We start from the raw sequence: 20,000 nt of genomic DNA on the forward strand, positions 1-20,000 counted from the left end.
TGATGTACAGAGATGAACAAAAATAGAAAAAAAAATGTCCATTCTCAGTGTGTCAAGTTAGCATGCATGTGTCCATCTAGTGCTCATTTCGCTTGAGTTTATTGACCGTATACAAAGTAATGAACAAAAAACAAACAATGAACAAAACATGCTCCCTTGGGGCACCGTTTGGCACTGCCCCCTTGCACGGATGAGGCATAAATGTAATTTCGTTGTGTGCAGTGAGCACTGTGTGCTGTGGAGTGCTGTGTCACTATGACAATGGGAGTTTCCCAGGTGGGCTTTCACTTTCATAGATTAGGTGCTGTGTAACTACATAATGAAAGAGAAACAGTACAAATTAAGTGGAACTTCACCTGCAGGAAGTTATGTGAAGGTGAGAGGGGAGGTAAAGAGGGGAGCAGGGCTGAGTAGGAGAGGTGAGATGAGGAGAGGTGAGATGAGGAGGGCTGACCTGGCTGACCTTTGCTGGAGGCTGCTGCTGGTGTCTGCTGCTGTGCGACTGAGCTGGAAGAGGGCTGCTGGGTGGACGATGACACCGACTGTCCCTGGGTCGACTGGTTAGTCAGGGCCACGGAGGCGAGTGGCAGGGTGCCGGGGGGCAGAGGCTGGCCACGCTTCAGTAGCTGCTTGTGCTCGTGCTGGCGGAAGCGCGGGGGCACCTCTCGGGGCGGGTATCTCGGGCCTGCCGACTGCTGCTGCTGCTGCTGCTGGGACTGCTGCTGCTGCTGTGTCTGCGTCTGCTGCTGGGTGGCGCTAGAGAGGCAGGTGGAGGAGGAGGAGACGGAGGAGGAGGATGAGGAGGGAGCGCGCTTGCCATTGCCACTGGTGCCACTGCTGGGGGGCCCGGGAGGGCTGGTGGGGGGGAGAGGGGCAGGGCCGCCGGGCTTGGCAGACTCTGGCACTGGGGAGACACAAAGAGGTAGACACACACACACGCACACGCACACACACACAGACACAGACACAGACACAGACACAGACACAGACACAGACACAGACACAGACACAGACACAGACACACACACACACACACACACACACACACACACACACACACACACACAAGGGTTAGCCTACACACACACACAAGGGTTAGCCTACATGCTCTGAGCTACAAGGTGCTACTACAGTGGGAAATGATCTGCAAGGAGGAAGGGGTGTCCAACATGGAAAGCAGTTGCGGAGATGGGGACAGTTTTGTACACGGTACATTCCACAGCAAAAATTTACTTTCGCATCGGTCGTTGACCCGAGTCAGGTTATTTTACTGCAGCCAGATGAAGGCCTATGACCAACGTGCTGCAAATAAATCTTGTGTGGAATGCGCAGTGCGTGGGAGGAGTTTTTTTATTTCCCCAAGTTTAGACTGCAGGCATCTCCTGTGTGCACCTGTCTTCTGAGGAGGTTAAATCTATGGCTGATGCCTTCAAACTCATAGTGGAATAATCAATCACCCATTTACACCAAGAAATAATCTCGCAGTATTCTCTAACAGAACAAAATAAAAGAACAGGTAGTCTTTCAGTCCCAGTACAGTATTTGAACTGGGACAACTGATTTGATGGCACGATTGACTCTATGTCTGTCTGTGATTGTTTAATTGTGGGTGGCACTTCTGTTTTTGTGTGTTTCATAGTGTGTAATGTGTGTACGTTGGATGATAAATAAAATCACATTATTTCATCCCTAAAGCAGAGCTTGTTTCACTTGACTCCTGTAAGGTAAGAGGGTAGGGGGATTACATTATTAAAACGGGAGCAGACATCTTCACACCCCAGTTGAGTAACGCCAGTCCCCAGACACGCATACACACAGATCTGCATTACATAACCAGTCACCGACATAACAGACTCACGCACACGCACACACACACACACACACACACACACACACAGGGAAATCACTTGCCTCACGCAGACCACCTCAGAGTGTGAATTGAGAAAAGTGTGTGTGCGTGTGCGTGTGCAAGTATGCCCATCTGTTTAAAACTGACACTCTATGTCTGGGTACGTAAGAATATGTGTATTTATGTAAGACTATCTCTCTGTGTTTACATTGGAGAAAGGCAGTGTATGAGAGTATGAGGGAAAAGAGAAGGTGAGAGGAGACGTTACAGAGAGAGAGAGAGACTGACGGAGTATATTCTTGCTGACAGATGAGAAATGGAAACGGGTCACACCACACACTCACAAACATGGCAGGAAGACGACACCAGAGAGAGGAGAGAGAGGGGGGGGTAGAGAGGTCCTGTCTGAGGCTGCTGCCACAGCTTTACATAAGCGCTCCCATTACACCTGCCGAGAGCAGATGTCTCACTTCCTGCTCTCTCTCTCTCTCTCTTTCTCTTTCTCTTTCTCTCACACTCACACTCACTCCCTCGTACGCTCACTCCCTCATACGCTCACTCCCTCATACGCTCACTCCCTCATACGCTCACTCCCTCGTACACCCTCACACTCGCACTCACTCTCACACACAATGAAACCTATAGCCCCACAACAAATTAACCACCACCACAACCGCACAAGCATATACTGTATATGAAATGTGTATGAAACGAGGAGGCGCGCACAAGGCCTGTGTGAAAAAGTATATTGAGACATTGAGAATGGACTAGGTCCGAAACGTCTGTTTCTCCAGTTAACCTCTGACTTCTGTTGTAAAATTTCGGCTACAATATACTTTTTCACACAAGCCTTGTGTGCGCCTCGTTTTATTCATTATCTCAAGTGATTACTACTTTTTGGGAGTGCACACATCAAGCAATACACGGGTGTAAAGTGCAGGCGCAGACGCCGACCTGACCTTTGTTGGTTTTTGTCATTCCATGAAACGAGCACAACGGGTACCACATACTGACTTTGGAATCTACTGTGTGGCCTCCAGAACACCACCATTACCACCACCACCACCATTACCAAACATAAACTATGGCACATGCTGGCCTTGTTGGGCACTTCCAGTGCAACACACAACATCATAATAACTATAATTATATAATAATCATAATCACTATTATCATTATATAATAATCATAATCACTATTATCATTTTATAATAACCAATTGTTACCAATGCCATTCTCCACCAGCAATCACATCGTCTCTATTCCACACCGTTTCCTTTTCTCACACACACGCACGCACGCAAGCATGTATGCACGCAAGCACCATAGTTCACACCGCTACAGGTGCTATGTTAGCACAACATCCAGTCCAGCTATGTGTGGAATGTGACGGCACCCATGCCTCGCAGACAAAGAGCAGCAGTTTTGCATAAATTCTCTCTCACAACAGATTTCCTGGATGCCTCTTCTGACACACATATTATCTCGTTGTCATAGTAGAAGTGTTGCGCCCAGAAATGTACACACAGATCAGGCGTACGATAAGTAAGCACCATTGGGAGTTTGTTGTCACAGTGCGCCATGGCTATCCTCCTGTAATCAGTCACTTTGGAATTGGGCTGGAGGGGGAAGTTGTAAACACAACCAGCAATGACACCATGGCGGTATTTTCCCACTCCATTCCACTCTATGCATGACATATGCACGTTTGGGACACGTTTTTGTGTGTGTGTGTGTGTGTGTGTGTGTGTGTGTGTGTGTGTGTGTGTGTGTGTGTGTGTGTGTGTGTGTGTGTGTGTGTGTGTGTGTGTGTGTGTGTGTGTGTGTGTGTGTGTGTGTGTGTAGTGTAAAAAAGTAGCTCCTAAGCCTGTGGTTTTCTGTGTTGTGTAAGTTGTATGCATTTGTAGTGTGTGTGTGTGTGTGTGTGTGTGTGTGTGTGAGTGTGTGTGTGTGTGTGTGTGTGTGTGTGTGTGTGTGTGTGTGTGTGTGTGTGTGTGTGTGTGTGTGTGTGTGTGTGTGTGTGTGTGTGTGTGTGTGTGTGTGTGTGTGTGTGTGTGTGTGTGTGTGTGTGTGTGTGTTAATGTGTACACCAGGGGTATTCAATTAAAAGTCACTGAGGGCCAGTTTTTCAAATTTCTTCCAATAAAGGGGCCGAGCATATAATCTACATAACACGGTGCAGCACGGCGTACGAGCTTAGCGTCCATAACAAGCGCATAGCTTTCTAGACAGAACAGATATTTGCGCTTCCTTATTTCTCAGAAGCCTTATGAATCATGATAGGGTCGGCAACTGTCAATGTCCTCCCCCAGAAAATTGAAAAAAAAAAAAGAATTTCTTAGATGTAATTTCCTGCATTTTAACACATTTTTACATCCCATGTCCCGTTTTAGCTCAATACGGAACCCGTACGTTTATCTCTAAATACGGGACTATTCAGAATTTCAAGGGGCGGTTGGGAATCCTAATTCATGAGACTGTTTTAGATCAGATTTCACTCTCATGTGAACGCATAGGAGAGACTCCCCCAACCTCAAGTGTTCATGATCACAAATTATGACCGGCCACAGATAGCACACATATTTGTTTTCATTTTGTTCTGACCTCATGGGTGGACGGAACCTTGCCATCCACCATTTGAATAGCCCTGGTGTACACACTATGCATGTCTGTCTGTCATATGTTTATCTGTGTGTGTGTGTGTGTGCGTGCGTGCGTGCGTTAATATGAGTCATGTGTTTTAACTGTGTTGTGCGAATGTGTGCATCTCGTGTTCAGCCGTGCTGTCTAAGCGAGCCATTAAGATTCAGCGCACAGTTCATTTCCTTAGAGTGTTGTCTCTTTAACGGAGTGGTGTGGTGTGTGTTTTTAACAGGATCCAAGGCCGCCGCCTCCGCCGCCTCCTCCTCCTCCTCCTCCTCCTCCTCCTCAGCCACCTACACATCTGGCTTACGTGAGACGGCCTCTCTGTGTGGGAAGAGACGGGTCTGACGGAGTGAACATGCACCGCTTATATAAGAGGCCGAGAGAGGCCCACTTAGGGGGAGAGAGAAAAACACACAGAATCTGTCGGCTTCAGACAGAAATATGGATTTTTTTTTCCAACAGACATGTGAACGAACACCCACACACACATATACACAGATGGACAGACACGGGCACTCACTCACACACACACACACACACACACGCACACACGCACACACACGCACACACACGAACACGAACACGAACACACTTTCCCGCTCTCCCTCTCTCTCAATCGCATACACACAAGAATACACACAAAAACAAATCCTTCACCGCCGTGGCCTCTACCTTTCTCTTCCTTCCTCCCCTTCTCCCTTCCACTCGCCCAGTCTAGCCTTCTTTCCCTCCCTCTCTCCTGCACTCATTCTCTCTCTCTCTCCAATCTCTTCTTCCTCACCACTTCTTTCCTCCCTTCAACACACTCTCAGTCTAGCCTTCTTTCCCTCCTCCCTCCCTCCCTCCCTCCCTCTCTCGTTCGGTCTCTTCCTCATTCCCTCTCTCTCCCTCCGTCTCTCTCTCCCTCCGTCTCTCTCTCTCTCTCTCTCTCTCTCTCTCTCCCTCCGTCTCTCTTTCTCTCTCTCTCTCTCTCTCTCTCAATAGGGGAGTCCTGCCGCGCAGCCTCCGTGCGAGCTGCACTCAGTGACGCCAAATCCCTGATTAATTCCAGCTCTGCCTGCCAGCCATCCGCTGCACTGGCCAGCGGGGGGAGGAGCGATCTCTCTCTCTCTCTCTCTCTTTCTCTCTCTCTCGCTCTCTTTCTCTCTCCTTACCCCCCCCCCTCTCTCCCGCTCTCTCTCCTTACCCACACTCTTCCTCTCACTCTCACTCCTATCTGTCTCTCTCACTCGTCATCTCTCGCTTTCTGTCTCCCTCTCACTATTCCTCACTTTTTTTCTCCCCCCCACACTCCATTTCTTCCCGCTTCTCTCGATATCTGGTGCGCACACTCCATTACATGCAAGTCTTCCTCCAGTCATCTGTCTTCTGGCGTGTCATTCTTATCCTTCTTTTCCATAATATGCAGCTTCTCTCTCTCTCTCTCTCTCTCTCTCTCTCTCTCTCTCTCTCTCTCTCTCTCTCTCTCTCTCTCTCTCTCTCCTCTCTCTCTCTCTCCTCTCCTCTCTCTCCTCTCTCTCTCTCTCTCTCTCTCTCTCTCTCTCTCTCTCTCTCTCTCTCCTCTCTCTCTCTCTTCTCTCTCTCTCTCTCTCTCTCTCTCTCTCTCTCTCTCTCTCTCTCTCTCTCTCTCTCTCCTCTCTCTCTCTCTCTCTCTCTCTCTCTCTCTCTCTCTCTCTCTCTCTCTCTCCCCCATTTCCCCCTCCTGCCTGTTCCCCCTCTCCCAGTCCACACCATCTTTCACATTCTTCTCCCCCACAGTCTTTCTCCTTCCCTTGTAAGCTGTCAATCAGACCCATTCTGGTTCCCGATTGGTCGGTAGCTCTTGTCCCTACATACTGCACCGCAGCCGTAGTAGCCCTGTGGGGGTTAAGTCTCGAGGCCAGCGTTGAGTCTGAACCTTGAGTTGAGTCCATGTCCTCCCTTGACTTTGACCCCTGAGATAGACGAGCTGAAAGGTCATCTAGGCCTGAAAAGGTCCACTGGAGGCTTACTGGAGCGAGTGAAAGGCAATACAACTCACCACCACCACCATTTCTGCCCAGCAACAAGACAAGGCTCAAGGTTCAAGAGGTGTGGGGTTTTCCAGAAAGGGGCTTAACCTGCTCGTGAGGTAGAGTTCAAGGGGATAAGCATGCATGTAATATACACATGCAAAAAAAGCACATAAATACACATGGCTAAGCTAACGCAGAGACCTGACAATTGAACTGGTGAAACGGTCCTTTTGGTAAAGCAATGCTATATCAACACCGTGACCGTACAATGCATGGTTGGTTCCCCATATTAGATTACAATAAAGTCAACTTTATGTATACAGTAGAGAGTAAAAAATACATGTGGTTTAGCATCTTATCAGAAGTGCAAGGAGCAGAGAGTGCGCTACTGTTTATAGGCTACAGTATGTCTCACAGATTATCCATACAGTGTAGCAGAACCAACATAGTAAATTATGCACAAATAAATAGGGCAGTGTGATCAGATGTGACTAATTAGGCATTAATATGCATGAGGGGTGCAAGAAGATAGATTATAAGCAAGTATATAGGTGAGTTCTATGACTGCAAGATGTGCAGTAGTTGCTTTGAGAATGTCTTGTGTTGATAAACAGTACAATTCCAACATGCTGACTTTTAGGAAGAGTGGTGGAATGTAATTTCTGGGTCTGGAATAGGAAGGGGTGATGAGCCGAGCTGAGCCAAACCAAACCCCACCCCCTTCCCTCTTGCCTCCCACACTACCACAACATCAAACACTAACACAAATACAAACACACGCCTCAGGCAACGACGACAGCAGCTGCTGCACAGCCAAAAAAGCACTCAGCATGTGCATGCATAACACACAATAATAACAAACAATAAAACACAAAAACACACACACTCACATACAAATGTTACAAAAAATAAATTCGGTGTTAAAATACTACGAGGGAGGTCAAACGAATTTTCGAAATTTTATCACTTCTGTCCCATCTGTTACAAAACTCAGTGACGGTGTTCATCGGAGCATGACATAAACAGTCTGCACCAGAGCAGCACATCATAATCATTCTGTTCATGCCATATTTCACACAATATGCAAATTCTTAACAACAAAATAAATACGAGTCAATAAATACCAACAACAAAAAACAAAACGAAAACTTCAACATCTAGTTTATCCTTGGGTTGCGATTTCCACAGTGTGCCAAATTCATGCAGAACACCCCAGAACACCAAGGACACCCCAGAGGCCCAATTGCAAGGGTCAGTCTCTCCGTCTCTCCCTCTCAATGCATCTGTGTCCCTCTTTTTCTCTCTCTCTGTCTGTGGGTGTTGAGTCAGCAAAACCTCTTGGGCCTCCCTGGTAAATTGTAAGGGCCTCTCTCTCCCCCTGCCTGTCTGTCTGACTGACTGTCTATGTGTAGAGACAGTGAGACCCCTTGGTAAATTGTGAGGTGCTGACTCTGTGTGTGTGTGTGTGTGTGTGTGTGTGTGTGTGTGTGTGTGTGTGTGTGTGTGTGTGTGTGTGTGTGTGTGTGTGTGTGTGTGTGTGTGTGTGTGTGTGTGTGTGTGTGTGTGTGTGTGTGTGTGTGTGTGTGTGGTAGAGAAAGTGAGATCCCTAGGGGTCCCCTTGGGGTCTGGAATGTGCTGAGTGTGCATTCCTGTGGGCGCGTCCTCACCGATTGCTCTCCATGCTCCCCTTCAACTGCACCCACACTGACTCAAGCAGCTAACGGACAGGACAGACTCACAAGGCCACACAGGCAGACAGGCCCGCTAACAGTGGGCAACATACAGGTCACTTGTGCCGGGCCCAAATTCGGTACCCATTACATTGTATACTTTAAGGTGATGAATGGGTTTTTTTCCAGGCCCAGGCAAAGCTGCCAGTGGCCCTGCACAGGCAGCAACACGGCAGGCAGCGAGCGTGATAACTGGATGGAACAGGATGGAACGCGTGGTGTTCACTGTGGCACTGTAGCAGCTGCGGGGGCCTTGGTTTGATTGGTCGATTGATTTGGATCGACTTCCTGTCCGTTCTGCCGCCACTGAACAATTTCACTTGTCAGAGGTGTTGAATTAGTTACTGAGTGAGTGAGGGAGGCGCTGAGCTCTGTTGGATGCAGCCTCGGGCTTGATTCGCCATCAAGGTGCCTCGACATCACCTCGTTTTCTCCATGATATGCGTCAGGTTTGATTTATTTGTTTGTGCAATACATGATAACCGTTTGTGTCTGTTCACCACTGACAGCAAACAGATATTTCTAGTATTCTTAGGCCTGAAAGATGGCCTGGTGTGGCTTGTGTCAGTGTCTGTGCTTCTCACATGTTCACAACATGCTGTTTTGATGAGGAGAGACAGGAGATCGTAGACAGCAGGATCCGTCTCGATAGAGAGACAGAGAATGAGACATGAGATGAAGAGAGAAAGAGGCAGACCGAGGCAGAGATAAAGAGACCAGAGAGAGAGAGAGAGAGAGAGAGAGAGAGAGAGAGAGCTGTTGCTATGGAAACTTCTCCACTCTCGCCCTATCAGCCTCATCCTGATGTTGTTGTGGGGCTGTGCGGTGTGGCGTCCAGCCCAGCTCACCTCAGCCTCCCATTCATGAGGGCAGACACTCACTCCATCTGCTATCTCCTCAATAACAACACACCATTAAACACACACACCGACAAGATCCTCAATTCATACTCCACATCACTACTCAATCCTCAATACTACTCAAGAGGTTCAATTCACAGTCCATAAAGCTAATAAGTCCTCATTACTGCTCAAGATCCTCAATTCACACTACACATCGCTACTCAATCCTAAATACTACTCAAGAGGTTCAATTCACAGTCCATAAACATTACTGCTCAAGATCCTCAGTTCACTTCCCATATTACTACTCGAGCTACTGTTAACATGTCATACGCTAATAAAGAAAACCCGACGTGACACTTCAGTCCACTGCCAATAAGCAGCTGCCTTCAAAATGCACAACACGTAGCCACAAGTAAATGCCTCTGGGCCAGTGACATCTGTGAGTAGAGCAGTGGTGGGTTAAGTTAAAAAAGCAGGGGAGTAATAGTAACAGACATTAAATTAAATGATGCATTTATTTTAATGCAACAGTATGTTTTTTGTGGCCTCATAATGTCCACTGTTCCACCAGTGGAATGCTGTGCTAGTTAGGGGTGTAAATCACAACCTCCATGACAATATGGTACGCTATCTATTTCTTAAAGCAGGGATTCGATTATTTTTCGATACTTAAGAATTCCCCACGATACGATACAATTTGATCAGACTTTTCCCCAATTACTTTTCGACTCCTATGATGTTATGGAGCTAGTGCATTGGACAGGGGACAGCAATTTGGTTATTTTCAATTCTTAAGAATGCCCCACGATTACGATACGATTCGATTAAATCGTCAGCCGTAGGATCGATGCATCGATACATTTCGATTATTATTTACACCCCTAGTGCTAATCATTGAGAGGACTTCAATACCATAGTACTACACAAGTATGATAAAACACGATGCCTTTACGAATAAATTAGGACTTGGTCATTGTCATTATGTTAAAAGCAAATGTATAACAGGGGCCTTATCTTTGGAGTTGAAATAAAAATAATGCCTCCAAAAATCAGTTCAACGGTTCATCAACTTCTGAAGGGGTGAAAGGCCCTTGTGTTTGCTCTGCAACCCTTTATAAGTTAAAGGTGAGTATGCTTTGACAAAAAGATTGTCAGCTCAAATGAGGCATTAACACCCTTCTAACCTGCAGTGTATGGTAACCAAAGGAGAGAATAAAACAAAACAAAAAAATAGTAACAGAGGTTGATTTGTTTTAAGGTTGCAGTAGGTTTAGGCTATTATAAGTGCAATGGTTCCAGGTGAAAAACACTTTTGTGTCCTCAGTTTGTTTCCACAGTGTATAGGACCAAGTGTCTACCTGCAGTTCAAATGAGGAAATGCTACACTTCCAACCTGTACAGTACTGTGCATTGACCAAAGGAGAGAGAGAGAAACTGCTTAGTATTGCTTCAATAATCCACCCGTTAAAGCCGATCCCCTACTTGCATGCCAGCCTTGGAGCCCTGATGTACCGTACGACAGAAAGCAATGCACTAAGTACAGTACGTTTTGAAAAAAAAAACGGGTCGTCTAGCTGCGGCACAAATGAGGCAATGTTACACTTCTAACCTGTAGTGTAGGGTGACCAAAGGAGAGGAAACAAAAACCTGCTTAGTGTTGCTTCAATAATCCGCCCCCTTAAAGCTGATCCTCTCCTTGCATGCGGGGCCGGCCTTGGAACCCTGAAGTATGACAGATCGCAAGCCAGCCAGCGAGCCAGGCGGTTCAGCCCACAGTCACAAATACCAAAGCACTGCACAAAACACGCCACGCACGCAAACACGCCACACACACACAAAACATGGCACACACGCAACACCACACACACACACACACACACACACACACACATGCACACGTACACACGCCAGCGGTCGGCCCAGCACAGCACCCAATTATAATGCAAGGCCACATTGCTTTGCTTAGCGCGGTTTAAACAGGCCATTATTTAAGGAGCCCGGCGCTCACTCGCTTGCCTCATCAAAGCCTGCTGCTTATGCAAAAAAGTATTTTTTCTCGCAAGGCTTTAGGGTCTAGCTTCTACTACTGCTACTGCTACCAAAGCTAACGTGAAGGGTTATGTTTCATGCCTCTCTGGTTTTCTGAATGAATACATGCTCAAGATAGGGAATATATGCAAGCCCATGAACACATACATTTGAAAGAAATGAACAGAGTATGAATGTTAGAATATGAATATTATTGAATGTGACTATGATTAAGTGGGGCAAATAGGGAGGAATTTAAGACGGATTCAAGTTGATTGCAAATGTTAATGTTCATGGTGATGTGAACTTCCAGGAATCTGTCACATACGGTAGTTAAACTAGAGGCATGACAGTGTGTGAATATGTGAACCTGTACTGTGTGTTTTATGTGTTCGTTGTGCGTCTAGGTGTGTGTGTGTGTGTGTGTGTGTGTGTGTGTGTGTGTGTGTGTGTGTGTGTGTGTGTGTGTGTGTGTGTGTGTGTGTGTGTGTGTGTGTGTGTGTGTGTGTGTGTGTGTGTGTCCATATAGGAGGGGGTGATGAGTGGGGGCTGTGATAGCAGCTCAAACAGAATGAACCTGTTCAACTCTCACTCACTTTTCCTGCCATTCTTCGGGCTGTCAACACTCCCTCCACCCCATGGACAGACAAAAGAAAGGGAGGAGAATATCCACAGACAAGGAGACAGAGAGAGAGTGAGAGCAAGAGAGCGAGAGCGAGGAAAACAGAAGAGAGAGAAAGTGGAGTAAGATATGGGAGAGACTGAGATATGGGAGAGACCATGGGAGAGACTGAGAAGAGTCTGAGAAACGGAGGGAGAGAGTGAAAGAGAATAGCACAAGGCAGGAAGACTAGGCCGGGGAGATGGGAAGGAGAGAGAGAGAGAGAGAGAGAGAGAGAGAGAGAGAGAGAGAGAGAGAGAGAGAGACAGAGAAAAGAAAGAAAGAAAGAAAGAAAGAAAGAAAGAAAGAAAGAAAGAAAGAAAGAAAGAAAGAAAGAAAGAAAGAAAGAAAGAAAGAAAGAAAGAAAGAAAGAAAGAAAGAAAGAAAGAAAGAGATCCCAGTGTGGGCCCTTTAGAGGTCTATAAATACCTCCCCCAGTTGGAGGCTGTCTGTCCCCACCACATCAGCCTGTCATCTCCACCCCAACCTCCCTTCCCCATTCACTCAGAACACACTGTTAACATACACACATGCACGCACGCACGCACGCACGCACGCACGCACGCACGCACGCCAAGTTCTACCCAGCAACACACACACTTAGACAAACTCATGCTCACCACCGCTGCCCCCCTCACCCACCCCCACCTCCACCTCCTGTCATCAGCATTCCAGCGCAATCCCAATGTGGAAGTGACCCATATGGCAGCACTGCATCCTCTTCGACCCCCACCACAGACCAACACACCACCCACCACCACCACATACCACCATCATACCACCCCCAGCAGCAGCAACACCCCCAGAAGCAGTAGCAGAAACACCCCCAGTAGCAGCAGTAGTCTCTCACCTCACCTTCACCCCTGCTGGAGTTCACACCCCCGCAGTCGCCCATCCCACCACCACCACTCACTTGCTTGCTAACTTCAGCACAGAGTGGGGCTTCCAAAATGGAAGTGGACCAGATAGTGCACTGCATACGTATGACCTACATTCAATAGCCAACACAGAAGACCATGTATTCCCAGGGGGGGTGGTACTGGTCCAGGGAGGTCAGAGCACCTGGGAGCACCATAAATTAAGGCACTGGCTCTCAAACCTTTCCCATCATTCCCCCCTTCGGAGGGTCTGGATGCTTCCGTTCAGGCTTGTCTAAGATTTCCAGACCCTCGTACCAGCTCACGAAATTTTACGAAGATGCACGGAGCACGAAGGGTCTGCGTGAGAACCAGGCTATAAGACCTCTACTGAACATCCATTCATTTTCAATGGGGTTTCATTTCTGGTGATTTAGAATTAAACTGGTGAGTTAGCGCCAAAACGTGGCATGGAAATCTACAGGGTATATTGAAGAGTGAAGTGTGGGACACCAGGTCAGCAAACAAGAACAGCTGACAGCAAAGCATCAAGGATATCTGGGCTTCCATTACTCCCATGCACTGTTTCTGCCATTGACTTCAATGTTAAACGCATCATGGCCGTTATTAAGACAGAGAGAGTCCTAACCAAGTATTGAACATTGCATGTTATGTAGAAAGTACCAAATTTCAACTGATTTGATGTGCACTGATGTGAAACGAATTTTGATGAAGAAAATTGTGATTTTATTACAATATTCTAATGATGCGAATTCCCCAATTCATGGGTTTTTTGAGCTGGAAGACCAAAATATGTAAAAAATAAACAATTTAATGATTGGAATAGTTAAAAAAACTGGGCCATGAATCTATAATCCATGACAGTTTAACATTATTGATGGAATTATGGAAATAAATCAACTTGTTCATGCTATTCTAATAAAGTGGCCTGGAGCTGTACATTGCTCTTGCCCTGACTATGACTGCCAGCTTTTAAAAGCCCACTGGCTGGCTGCACAAACAATACTGATGGCTGGCTGGCCCTTTTGATGCCCATAGGGTGTAATTGAATCAATGGCGCATTAGCCATCAATGCCAATGACTGTTGACAATATTCTGTACAGAGTACCAAAACCAGCCTTTCCTCTGCTCAATATATGCATGCATTAGTGTTGACACTGGCACTCACTGATTCATGTGGGTGTTAAATGAGTGAGTATGACTTCAGTGTCAGAGCAAACATTGTCGATGTGGGTATGACTGTAATATGAGACAGAGAAAACATTTTGTGTGTGTGTGTGCATGTGTGATGTGTGCATGAGAGACAAAAACAGATGCCAAAAACACACACATGCACGCACACACACACACACGCCAAAAACACACACATGCACGCACATATACACACACATGCCACAAACACACATATGCACGCACACACACACACACACACACACACACACACACACACACACACACACACACACACACACACACACACACACACACACACACACACACACGCACACGCACACGCACACGCACACGCACACACACACACACACACACACGCAAGTTCACAAACATGCACACACGCAAGCTCAAACACATGCACACATGCACACACGCACACACATGCAAGGTCATATATACAGGCACACATGGTCACATACATGTATACACTGAAGTAAAAAAGCAAGGATAAGTACTTAGTATATATAAATATTTTCAGACCATGCTACTCCTCATCCCAACCTTCCTCCAACACACTCGTGCACACACGACACACACACAGACAAGGGAATCTAGGGCAGCGCGTGGACGCGTTTAACAACATCAAAAGGGAAAGAAGGGGGGCCGAGCAGCCTGCTTCTGCATTACTGAGGGATGAGGCGCTTTCCCGTAATAGACCCCGCTGTGTGTGGTGTGTGTGTGTGTGTGTGTGTGTGTGTGTGTGTGTGTGTGTGTGTGTGTGTGTGTGTGTGTGTGTGTGTGTGTGTGTGTGGTGTGTGTGTGTGTGTGTGTGTGTGTGTGTGTGTGTGTGTGTGTGTATTCCCACAGTGGGGGTGGCTGTGTGTGGGGACTGCTTTTTTTTAGTTTGGTGAAATGAGAGAGAGAGAGAGAGAGAGAGAGAGAGAGAGAGAGAGAGAGAGAGAGAGAGAGAGAGAGAGAGAGAGAGAGAGAGAGAGAGAGAGAGAGGGCACAAGAAAGAGGGTGACACAAAGTGTCAGAGACTGAGCGAATGAAGAGAGTGAAATATGGTGAAGGAGACAGTGAAGGTGAAAGAGAGAAAGACAGACAAAGAGAGAGAGAAAGAAAGTGAGAGTGAGAGAGAGAGAGAGTGTGAGCGCGAGAGATAGAGGGGAAAAAATCCTTCTATGGCCCCCTGGGCGGTCACACTGCCAAAGCCCCCAGACTGAACCCGCAGGAAACCAGAGTTTCTCTCCTTCTCTCTCTCTCACACACACTCTCTCTCTCACTCTCACTTTCCACTTTCACTCTCACTCTCCACTTTCACTCTCTATCTATCTAGTTTCTATCCATCGTGTGTTCTTCCTGCCTCTCGCACTCATTGCCTCAAGCCATAGATCTCTCCCAAGCTTTTATCTTTCTACCTTGTTCTCCATCTCCTGTCTATCTGTCTCTCTCTCATTACATCTCTCTTGTTTTCAGTCATTCATGTCTCTCTCTCTCTCCGGTTAGGGTTTGCTGTTTGCATTTCCTTTTATTTTGCCTCTCTGTGTCTCCATCAATTGCAACAGCAGCCAGCCACCCAGCCAGCCCGCCAGCCATCTCACTCGCCCGCCAGCCCGCCAGCCATCTCACTCGCCCGCCAGCCATCTCACTCGCCCGCCAGCCAGTCAGCCTGCCTTTCATGTGAGGCAGAGAGCTAAATCGCGCTGTGCTGTGCTGTGCTGTGCTGTGCTGTGCTGTGCTGTGCTGCGCTGCGCTGCGCAGGGCTGCGCAGGGCTGTGCAGGGCTGTGCAGGGCTGTGCTGCTATTCCAGCTCCCCCAACGCTCTCCACTTCGCTCTAATGCCTCCAGAGCCTGTGCCTCTGGCTTGGCAAAAACATTTCCTCCCCTCTTCTCTCGCTAATCTGCAACACTGCATCGAATCGGCTCGCTCCATTCATGTTTTTTCCCCCTCTCCTGTCTCACACGGTTTCCTTCTACTGCTCTCTTTCTTTTTGCTCCCTTTTGGTCTTTCTTCCTATGATGGCTCTTTCTCGTTTACTCTGTCTCTCTCTCTGTGTCTGTCAGTCTCTCTCTCGCTCTCTATTTTCATTTCTCCCTTTTTTCCTTCCCCTTAATGGGGATCTCCTCAGTGTGTGTGTGTGTGTGTGTGTGTGTGTGTGCTGGAGAGGACAGTGTAGTCTTACAACGTGGCCTTTTCCCATCAGCCCCCTCTTCTTCCTCCTCACTGCACCACTGCGCGCCATGTTATGGGGTCCGCTTACACGTGGCCCTGGCTTTTCCACTCAACGATGACGAGTTAAAAGACTACATAAGGCACTCTCCCATTGCACACCCGCGAGACTGCCTTATAAGAAAGGGCAGGGCACAAGGTTAGGGAGGAGCTCTTAAATTCAGAGGGTTGCAGGTTCGAATCCCACTCTTACCAATCCCAACACTTCCACCCATGGCTCGTATGATTTCTCGTGGGGGTTATGAATGTAGGCTATCATGTGGCATACTGTACGTAGCCCATAGGCAATCCTGTCAGTTGTATTCAAACAACCTACAAGCTTTAATTTGTCGAGTAATGCATGTCATCATCTTTCCACTCCTCAGATTGGCTCCCTAACTCAGGCTAGCGCTTTGTCATGGCATCCATGCTGCCTTTCCGATCGAAACAATTGTGCAAAGCAGCATGGCATTTCCCAGGCTAATAGCATAGCAACTTGCTCTGTCGGGTAAACGGCAAGAACACACCTGGTTCCAAAACTCAACGTTTGAGGGTGTACTCTGATCGAAATGCACAAAACTTGGTGCCATTTGATCAAAATGCACCAAATCCAATGCATTGGTGTCCAGTCAGGGGTCAGACAGAAACATTTACAGTAGATAACCAAGACCCAACATCCCTCAAATCCAAGTTTGGTTGGGAAGAGAAAGTCTGTAAAAAGGCATGTAAACGCTTTTCATTAAAGAGGATTTCGAAGCTTGGGAAGTTTCAGCTTTCCTTTCTAACAAAAGGTAACCTCCACCCACCAATACTGCCCCCTTTAGCTTTGCTGCTCTAACTTCATTCTACCTTTGCTTACTCTGTGGTCCTCTCCTCATCTGTTAGCTGGCATATCTCCTCTTTTGTAAGTTCATTTGGTTTAAAGCATCTGAGCTGGGTGGCCTGTGAGACAAAGGCTCAAACACACACACACGCATACGCACACATGAGCGAGAATGCAGAGCGATTAGGAAACCTTTTCTGGACACAAGCCAACTGGCCCTTCCCCACGTGTGGCCTCACGGAACTTACTGGAAACGACCCTGGACAGACGCAGCAGCAGACGCAGCAGCAGCACATGAGGAGAGGAGACACATGACTCCCCAGTGAAGCCCAAAGCCCAAGGTCATTGTTTATTCCTCTCTATATGAAGTGCTTCATGAATCAGTGGGTAGGGACGGCCAAGAACGAAGGAGAGATCATGACTCTAGGTGTTTGTGTGTGTAAGAGAGAGTGAGAGAGAGTAAAAGTGAGAGAGAGAGTGTGTGTGTGCATGTGTGTGTGCGTGCGCACATGTGTGTATTTCTACATTACATGATTACATTTGCCTCAGGAAGACACTTAAGCCTCATGCAGGTCTCAAGTTTTGATTGGCTGGACGGACTCGTGTAGTCTGCCCCGGAAAAGGCCAAGCAGTTCCTTTGGCTAATGCTGTGGTTCCAACAACACGTGCTGTTACCAGACTTATAGCATACTCCTAGCAACTTGAGCTTAGAGAACAACAGAAGTAATTGTTTTTCTACATGAGTGACAGGTGGAGTGAGTGTCAAGTATGGCAGCATGAGGAACGTGCAAGGCTGCAGAGAAGTCACCATGTGAACAAGTTCACTTGCCTGGCTGCAGACCACTGGCAACCTATACTGCCCTACAAAGGCAAAGTGTTAACTACTCCAACAATGAGACTGAGAAAAATGCCTTAAAAGTATTGGTATTAGATTGGCTATTGTGGTTACTCTGAACATTTGACAAAACAATATCTCTAACACATTTGGACCATAAGGCTTTGTCACAAGATAAAGGAGGTGTTACAAAGACCACTTTCAGCCTAAACTCAATTTTCACAAAATGTGTAGTTACAGCACTTTGCCATTGTGGACAAAAATGTTATGTAGGTTCCTGTCATTCAAATTCAGTTGCAGGATATAGCATTTACATTATAAAACATGTCACACAAGAGAACACAGATATGCGTTTGGTTGCAGGTAACTGGAAACCAACTGAAATGAAGCCTCCTACAAATTGACAAGCAGACTGAACGTTGAAATGTTCTGCTTTGCATAAGTGCACAAGGGATGCTCTCTGAGCTGCTTTCATTACTTGGTTGCAGACAACTGGCAAGCCATCAAAACATAGACTCTTTCAAATTCATAAAATAAATTAAAACAGAAATCGTAGACATGCTCTTTGGAAGTCCTTCAATGACCTCAACAAGCAGTAGAAGCCCTTTGGTGTAAACCATCCGCTCCTTCAGATTGCTAAACAAGATCAAACATTTCAATGTTTTACATCACACAAACAAATATCAGAATATATATTTTTAAAGCGAGGTGCCTTTTAACGACTTCACAGCTTTAGTAGCTCTTGGTGTGTAAACATGCGATAATGAGCTTGGGGGCTGCTGGTAGTAGTGACTTGGCTCCTGTCATGGTGCCAGCTTCTAAATCTACCTGCCCAGGGGGAGCCGCCTGCTGCACTGGCCCTAATAGCACCCCTGTGGCCCGGCTTCAATGCCACCGCCGCCCCCACTGCGGACACTCAACAGGCCAACGCGGACCAGAGGTGGAGAGGTGGAGAGATGGAGAAATGGAGAGAAAGAGGGAGATGTACTCAGACCCCCAGGGGCTCGGACTATAAATGCTGCCAACGGATGAGAGAGAGAGAGAGAGAGAGAGAGAGAGAGAGAGAGAGAGAGAGAGAGAGAGAGAGAGAGAGAGAGAGAGAGAGAGAGAGAGAGAGAGAGAGAAAGAGAGACAGAGAGCGAGAGCGAGAGCGAGAGCGAGAGCGAGAGAGAGAGAGAGAGAGAGAGAGAGAGAGAGAGAGAGAGAGCGAGAGCGAGAGCGAGAGAGAGAGAGAGAGAGAGAGAGAGAGAGAAGTCCGGCAGGGGTTAGGACTGTAAACGCTGCCAAGTTTAAGACAAAAGCAGGTGGGTGGGGGAGGATCAGCCTCACTTTCGCACCTTAGCTCTCGTTTTTATGACATCTTACGTTCCCTTTTCCTCTGTGTCGCCTCTTCTTCGCTTCTATTTAAAGTCTTAAGTGGGCATGCAGTCCACACAGTGCAGCCCGCAGTGGATATTTGTGGTGGCTTCATTTGCCTTTGTCTTTATAGTTACTATACAACTACAGTATGTAGCTCAATTAAAAAAAAAACACTTTTGTTCCCACCTTTTGCGGTCCTTAAAGAAAAGAAAAGCACTCAGTGGAAAAGAGGAGCGCAGGTCTCCCATGAAACAACACACACACACACACACACACACACACACACACACACACACACACACACACACACACACACACACACACACACACACACACACACACACACACACACACACACACACACACACACACACACACACACACACACACACAATGCGTCTCATTTCAGAAACACATATCATCAGCATCTCTCATAATGGACTCTACCATACGCATCCATCACAAGGGTGTACTTGCATTGCACACCCACACCCACAACACCCCCCTCCACACACGCACGCACGCACGCACGCACGCACGCACGCACGCACGCACGCACGCACGCACACACACAAACACACACACACACACACACACACACACACACACACACACACGTCGTCCCCCTCTTTAACATGCAGTTAAACATGGCAGTGTGTTTGTGCCCTCCGGGGCTCCGTAGCTGGCTTGGCTTGATGAGCCATCCAATTTATTTTCAGTTCCTTTCAGGCAGACTACCTCCCTCCCTGCCTCCCATTTGCCGCTAGGCCTTCTCTCGCTCATCTCGTCTCGCCTAACCGTGTGTGTGTGTTTGTGTGTGTGTGTGTGTGTGTGGTGGAGAGGGGACCATGGAGGCTGGGGGAAAAGGGGGTGGATGTGGGTGTGGGCTGATCATTTCAAGCATCAAAAGTTCGGGACTCACCTTTGGTTTTCTGTTCAGCAGCCTAAAAATGGAAGAGAGGGAGAA

General features: G+C 47.4%; 1 protein-coding gene across 5 annotated transcripts in view; it reads right to left on the minus strand.

The window, feature by feature from the left end:
• Positions 1-20,000, minus strand: part of tnrc6c1 (trinucleotide repeat containing adaptor 6C1) — a 74,979-nt gene that overhangs the window by 36,490 nt on the left and 18,489 nt on the right. For 4 of the 5 annotated variants that reach the window (XM_063223569.1, XM_063223552.1, XM_063223543.1 and 1 more), the window contains exons 3-4: positions 19,956-19,977; positions 455-904 (exon numbers count right to left, since the gene is read on the minus strand). In XM_063223569.1, coding sequence (XP_063079639.1) covers positions 455-904; positions 19,956-19,977 — 472 coding nt within the window. The remainder of the gene's footprint in view (positions 1-454; positions 905-19,955; positions 19,978-20,000) is intronic. The other variant, XM_063223560.1, reaches the window with a different exon arrangement.

The sequence above is a fragment of the Engraulis encrasicolus genome, chromosome 2 (assembly GCF_034702125.1).
Source record: "Engraulis encrasicolus isolate BLACKSEA-1 chromosome 2, IST_EnEncr_1.0, whole genome shotgun sequence".
Classification (NCBI taxonomy): domain Eukaryota; kingdom Metazoa; phylum Chordata; class Actinopteri; order Clupeiformes; family Engraulidae; genus Engraulis; species Engraulis encrasicolus.